This window comes from Cryptomeria japonica, chromosome 8, assembly GCF_030272615.1.
Source record: "Cryptomeria japonica chromosome 8, Sugi_1.0, whole genome shotgun sequence".
NCBI classification, from domain to species: Eukaryota; Viridiplantae; Streptophyta; class Pinopsida; order Cupressales; family Cupressaceae; genus Cryptomeria; species Cryptomeria japonica.
In genome coordinates this window covers 315,564,606-315,571,483 of record NC_081412.1, presented here as the reverse complement: position 1 = coordinate 315,571,483, position 6,878 = coordinate 315,564,606, and the positions used below count along the sequence as shown (strand labels likewise).

At 36.3% G+C, this 6,878-nt stretch overlaps 1 protein-coding gene across 5 annotated transcripts; it reads right to left on the bottom strand.

The window, feature by feature from the left end:
* Window positions 1-281: 281 nt before the first annotated feature.
* LOC131064679 (scarecrow-like protein 21) lies at window positions 282-5,569 on the bottom strand. 5 transcript variants are annotated; one of them, XM_057998908.2, is made up of 4 exons: window positions 5,329-5,569; window positions 5,092-5,161; window positions 4,641-4,798; window positions 282-2,835 (listed from the first exon to the last, which is right to left on the bottom strand). In XM_057998908.2, the coding sequence occupies exon 4, from the start codon at window positions 2,662-2,664 to the stop codon at window positions 604-606; it is 2,061 nt and encodes a 686-aa protein (XP_057854891.2). In that variant the 5' UTR covers window positions 2,665-2,835; window positions 4,641-4,798; window positions 5,092-5,161; window positions 5,329-5,569; the 3' UTR covers window positions 282-603. The 5 variants fall into 5 exon arrangements, 4 of the variants coding, with proteins under 4 accessions (XP_057854891.2, XP_057854890.2, XP_059065583.1 ...); XM_057998907.2 differs by lacking the exon at window positions 4,641-4,798; XM_059209600.1 differs by lacking the exon at window positions 5,329-5,569 and having other exon boundaries at window positions 5,092-5,320.
* Between the last annotated feature and the right edge of the window lie 1,309 nt (window positions 5,570-6,878).

Below are 6,878 nucleotides of genomic sequence, written 5' to 3'. Positions count from 1 at the left end.
TATACAAGCTGATACTGTTAGTAACTCACTAGTTTTGCAGATTCAAATTCATAATTTATATTGATATAACATTCTTGTAATCCTTTTCTCAAGAATTGAGGTGGGATCTCATAGTATTAAATGTAAAATTGAAATCATATCAGATGTACAACTTCTATCCATTTAAGTTAATGTCCACATCTTCCAATCAGTCCTGTTCATATCGGTGATTGAATAAGCCAAATAACAACACCGACAGGGGGCAGATCAGCCTGTCTCCCTCAAATGAAGACTTCTATGTGTAACCAGTTTATGTTAAACAAAAACATAATCAATTAATTATACCATTCTCAAGTGGACTATAAGAATTATGATGTTTATAAGCAACCTACAACTTAATTTATCAATTATCATAAAAGCTTGGCAAATTTATGTCCTTTGGTCACATGCTTCTTGAGGTTAAGTACACCCAATCCCTTCAACCAGCAAAATGCTAACTCAATGTACTTACATATTTAAAACTTGGGACATGCCAATGCACCCAAAGCAATCCACTTAATTAAGCATGAATCAAAGTCATTATAAATAATGACTGTTGGTCCACGGTGTTTTTATTGGACAACCTTAATGCCAAGCAGATGCTACAGTAAGTACCTTATCTTGCCATGCAAAGTGTAGAGCCCCATTTTCTCTTTTAAGCTTGTACCTGGCACCACAAGATTCATACAAATTCCTTACACATTTGTCAACATTTGAGCTAAGGGGATAAACAGTAAAACCAGCCATCATCATTCTTGCCTTCCATTTTCCTGCTACTTCAAACCTCTCAGTTCTTTCTGCCCCCTCACATGCAATAATATTAACTATGTTGCGTGCAAAGAAATGCTTCTCAATGTTAAACCGCTCTTTGCTTTCCCTTGCAAGGTGAATATCCAGGGATTCAAACACTGCTGAATAGTAGTTCAGTGCTTCCATAAAACGTGGCATGAAAGGAGAAGTATTAGTATTGATTTCATTTTCCACAATAGTTACAACTTTAGGATTCAAGCTTTTTACCATTCTTAGAAGTTGATCACGGGGATTCTTTGTAGAGACACTCTCATCAGGTATGTGATGCAGCTGGAATGCAAAATTTACTGCTACTGCCTCATCTGGTTGACATTCCAGCATCAGTGGTTGCACATCTGCTGTCTTTGCCAAAATGATGTGGAACTGTAAATTAACACCTACAGCATTTGCAAGTTTTTCAAGTCCTTCCTCTACCACATGCAAGCTTCCAACAGCATGGGAGGTTGACTCGGGGTCATCCACCACAGTCATGCGAACCTTGGGAGGTCCACCAGTTCTTGCTGCAAGAGCATGGATAAGGGTAACGTATTGGCTTCCCTGCTTAATTTCAAAATCTATGATGTGTACCTTCTCCTCAGTTTCAAAAGCTTCAAGGATGGTACTATTTGCAGCCATTAACCCACAATTAATGTATGGACATACTTCAAATAGTAATTGAGCTGCAGACAAATGATCACTGCTGGATGTCTCTTTCAATCTCAAAGAATTATATGAGCCTTGTGTTGATGAACCAGACCGTGCAACAAGGCTTTCAACCATATATGCAATAAGCCGTTGCATGGGATCACCATCAACTGAGCTGTTTTTCCTTAACCTTCTTATTATCGGCAATGCTCGTTCAGGTTTTGCCTCAGAAATGGAAGTTGCACACTCCACCAAATGCTTGAGAGGACTCCCTTGATCAATTTGTGCCTGAACAGGTGATATCTTGTGCTCTATTTGCAACATAAATGGCTGCTTTTGATTTTCTTGATGAGGTCTACAAGTTTGGCTTGTTGGATTTTCCTTCTTGATGCAAGGATGAGAAATGGTTGGAGTTGAAAGAACAGAGTTGTCTGATAGAAGGGTCTGCATGGTATCAACAACCCATTCCTGATCCAGGTGACTACTTTGTTCAGGGCTAATGACACTTGCAATAGATGAGTCATCGTTGTCACTTAGCAGCTCTCTCTCCAATTCTTGCAGCTTGTGCCGTATGCCTTCTTGGTCTTCAACCAATTTAGCATTACCACCCAAAGGCAGATTTTGAGCATCAGAGGTTTTCAAGTTTGGTAAAAAAGAGTGCATTTGAGCAAAATTCTCGTGAGACATGGAATTCTTGAGAGGAGCACTTTGTAGAATTGGCAAGCTAAGAAAATCGTCACCATTGGAATCTGAAATACTTAATGGTGATAATGATGTTGGGCTATGAACAGAGCCTTGGCTGTGAGAAGGACTAATGCTCAGCTGTTGTTTATGGGATGGGAATAACCACACACACTGAGGGAGAGAATCTGAAAATTCAGATAGCAAAACAGAATCCAGAGAGGGCAAAGGTAACACTGGCAAATTATGATTCTTTTGTCTCACCACCCTACGTATAGCCTGCCTTTCTGTATCAGATAGTGACCTCTTGGGGAGCAAATCATTTGTTTGGAAATGAATATCCGAGGTTGGTGAATCAATTTGACCACAAGGATGTGAAGCAGTGCTACTGAGTTCTGGTTTACAGTATAATCTTGTCAAGTTTGCTGAGTTTGCCAATGCGGGTGTTCCACCTGTGTTGCTTCGCCCAACATAAAGAAAGCCTTCACTGTTTGAGCTACCAGAAACTTCTAAGGGCCGTAAGATAGACATACTATCCACCCAGTAGATGCCAAGGACTGTTAGTCTCTTAAATTGTTTTGAACTCCTCTACCTCCTTCATTCAGAAGGAGATTGTATGTCCATTATCCTCACTAGATGTTCTTGGTGCCGGTGCTTGGCACTGGAAAATAGTCTCATTGGTAGTAGCAATTTCTGAACATCCTGGTAAACACCAAAAGCTGTCATCAAAAACTGAAGTTGACTTGATGTCACACAATATTACATAAATCAATGGTCTACCACCTAAAATCTAATCCACAACAGAAAAGGGGTAAGATTAATCGCCAGTCATTTGTTCTATAGTAGGCTGCCTAAAATATTAACATCTTATCTCCATCTGTTGGTAAATTTGTTAAACAAGATCTTCAGATTGGAATTATGATATTATTGTTCTATCTTCCTCCAAATAGAAGCTCTATCATATGACATCAATTGTTTTGACTGCAGATAGTCTTATTTCCTATCCAATGATTTCAATTAAAGAAAAATAAGGGTGTAAAGGGAAACCCTTCATTCAATTCACTGTAAAGAGAAATAAGGGTGCAAAGGCAAACCCTTCATTCAATTACTGATTCCGTAACAAGGTTAGATTTGCCCTCTCTTGTTGCCATCTTTTATGCTATGAGCTACTTATTTATTGGATAGTCATTTTCTGGGACCGTCCAAGATGCCACAGCTATTTCATATTAATGAAGTGAATAGAAAACATTTACTTGCCACATACAAAACTCTGCTAAGCTACCTTCTCATCTCATATTTGCAGTTGTTTTCTTGTTCACAGTGGATGAACTACTTTATCTTTGCATCCCACTCATAAGCGCACACTAATAACTAATAGCAACTGGTGACAAAGAATATCTAGCAGACAAGAGAGACCTAATGCACAAGTATAACAACAACATAGCATGTTGTACTTTCCCTGCTAACCCAGCCAGAGACATCGAAATCTTCCAGCACATACCTTGTAAAAATATATTAGAGAGATATTTTCAATTGAAACAGACAAACAAACAAATAAGACCGGCAAACCATAGCGAAAAACTCTAGTTAATGCATACATTCATTTTCTCCTAGACTTTAAAAAGATATGTTGCGTTTGACAAAACAAGAATTACAAAGATCAAAACTAGACATTACAGAGTTAATGTTCCATATCATCAGAAAATTCGTTACATCTTTTTATTCATAAGAAGGTTGCAAATCCGGTGAATCATCCCTCCATTATTACCCTCGAATTCAAGGTCTAGGATAGAAAGTTTCAAGCAGTATTTTTGCAATAATGTCACAGCAACTTCCAAACCATTGTACCGTACTAGAAACATATGATATACAGATTATATACATTATAATACAGCAGTACACATATCTTAAACAGGTTTAGGATCACTGCACAATCCAGTGCTCAGTATAACAAGGGTACAGTATTGATAGAAAACTGCCATGTTAAGCTTGTATGGGTGAATAGCTTGTGTAGGTTGGGGCAACAGATAGAAGACTGCAAGAAGACTGCCTTGTGAACCAGATGTCAAGCTCTTGAGAGTGAAGTTCAGTTTGCAAGAAAACTGATGCTCGCAATGCAAAAGCCTTTGCATACAAATGGCGTCAATCATGCCAAAGGTTTGGTCTTTGAAGAAAAATCAGAACCTACCATTGTCGCCAACATATCTTGCAGAAAACTTACTTAGAAACGTGAAATGAGAAGCGACCATTACCAAGGACAACAATCTTTGTCCCTCTGTGTGATATCAAGGACAGAATAGCAAAAACAGAGGTTTCCTGCAGTCAGATCAGTTTCTCATCAAACGAAAGAAAGAAATGTATTAAAGTCTACAGATAGATGACAGTAGGCCAATAAATATGGGAAAGTACATCCACTTCGATCTTATCATCTCCAAAGACCTAAAACGAGGAGTTGAATATGATATCTTTAAACCTGTGAGAAAAAACTAGCTGAAAATATAATCCACCTTTAGGGGAAATCCCATATTCTGGCGCCATCAATAAATCGATCGATAAACCAAATCCTGCTAATGGACTCTAGACAATATTCTCAGGCATGAGTTGTTGAAATATCTAGTTCCTTCAAAATTGATCATGGGGTACAAATGGTTCATAAAGCTATCATCTGTGACAAGATATAGTACACATGAATCAAAGACAAGCAAATTTATTTTTGCCCGCTAAATTGTGATTTACAAGATTGAAGGGGTAAAGAGATCAAAGAGCAAAACAGGAATTTGGGATTTTATATATGTACAGTCCAGACCAACATCAGGGAGTATCAAAAACATGCAACAGCATAGATTTATGAACCAAAAAAAGTAGGTAGCAGGTCAGATCACCACATAACAAACCCAACAATCCTGTCTTATAAACACGAAAAGAATCAGATACCCGCATGAAATAATGTAAAAATACCTGGGTACGCCAGCATGTAAACATATTTTCCTGCGTAATAAGCCCCCAATTGCAGACATAACTAACAAGCCTATCATGAAAAAGGAAAGATGGATCAAAGAAGAGCAGTTGTAGCTTCCATTAGTAACAAGGAAGAGTATAAATCAACTGGCAAGCACTCCACAACTGCTCCAACTCAGAAAGAAAAAGACCCAAAAGCAAGAGAAAAAGACCCAAAAGCAAGAGAAAAAGACCCACATCAAAATCCAAATTCCTCCCCAATCTCCCTATCAACGATGACGAGAAGAGCAACAGCTTCTCTAACATCTCCAGTACGGCCACCTGTTAAAGCGACGGTGAGACCCAAATTCCAAGGCAATGGTTATATTAATGTGTACCTTCCACACCCAATCACCCAAGACAAGCCAATATTCTATATGAAAACGTATATATCAATGAAACTCCTCCAATGCCTACCAATAAGGAATGTTTGATTAGAGGAGGAGCTCAGTTGAAAACAAGGAAAATGTGGATGGAACAAAATAATATATAAATGAGTAAATGGAATGTTAATCTGTAGGAGTGTTTAAATATCAATAAATAAAGAAGTATGTAAGATATAATTTAAGGTTATTATATGGTTTTTTCATAAATGGATAAAAGATGTTATTTTGAGGAAAAAAAATGATCACATCATTTTAGATGAGAAATTAATTAAAATCATATTTAGAAAGAATAAGCAACGAAAATATGTTTTACTATTAATGAGTGTGAGAGAATAATATTACACGAGAAAGTATGTAGTCATCCATATCAAATTTTGAAGATTATTTAGAAGTAGATGGCCTAACCATTTTATTTAAAAAATGTGTAAACAAACAAATAATTCTTTTGTGATTGAGTGTAGTTTTTGAGTCATCATTCATCCATATTTCTTTTTCATAAGAGATAGGTTTGTATGAACTTCAACTCCTAAAATACAAATCAATGAATTTGACTAAGAAACTGCACAATTAAATTTTGAAAAAATCAGACATCATAAAGTATACAATACACAATGATATCCGTGTCAACTTTGAAGATAATGTAAAATAGACAGCCCAACATCTTATTTAAAAAGTATATATATAAACAAAACAATAAATTGATAAGAAGGTATTGTCCCTATGATAAAATATAATAATTCCTTCATAATTTAACTCTATCTTATTGACTCAATTTCATTCTTAGAAGAAATACCTAGATGTGTGTGAACTACTACTCTAAAATATAAATCAATAAATTTTAGTCAAAACAACACAATTAAATTCTGAAAAAAAAATCATAAAACAAAAAAAAATTTAATTTCAAAATTTTCTAAAAAAAATTAAATGCTGCTATTGGTCCAAAAATTGGTGGGTCTCGTGAAAAACCTTCACTTATTCATTGAAAAAACTGTAAATAGTAAGGAAACTGTAGTTTCACATGATCTAAATTTGGCATTAGTTAAAGCGGGTTACATCGAGGGTCACATCCTATTGAGTGGCTTGGGCAACCGCCAGCCATTTTTTTTGTAACAGTATTAAATGAATGATTGTAGGCGACTTAAACAAGCATCATATTTGGACGCAATGATGGATTTTGGAGAATAAAGCTACTCTATTTATTCCTCACCAAAGCAAATTGTTAATGGTACGGACCTTTCCACCCATTTATGTTTGTTTTTCTTAGATTTATATCCATTCATAACTATTCCCCACACTAATGCGTACAGCTACACAATAGAAGAAAGGAATAATATTGTTTTTCAATTTAATGGACGATTTTAA

Excerpts from the sequence above, each read along its gene's own strand:
- LOC131064679 (XM_057998908.2), bottom strand. The coding sequence starts at position 2,664 with ATGTCTATCTTACGGCCCTTAGAAGTTTCTGGTAGCTCAAACAGTGAA.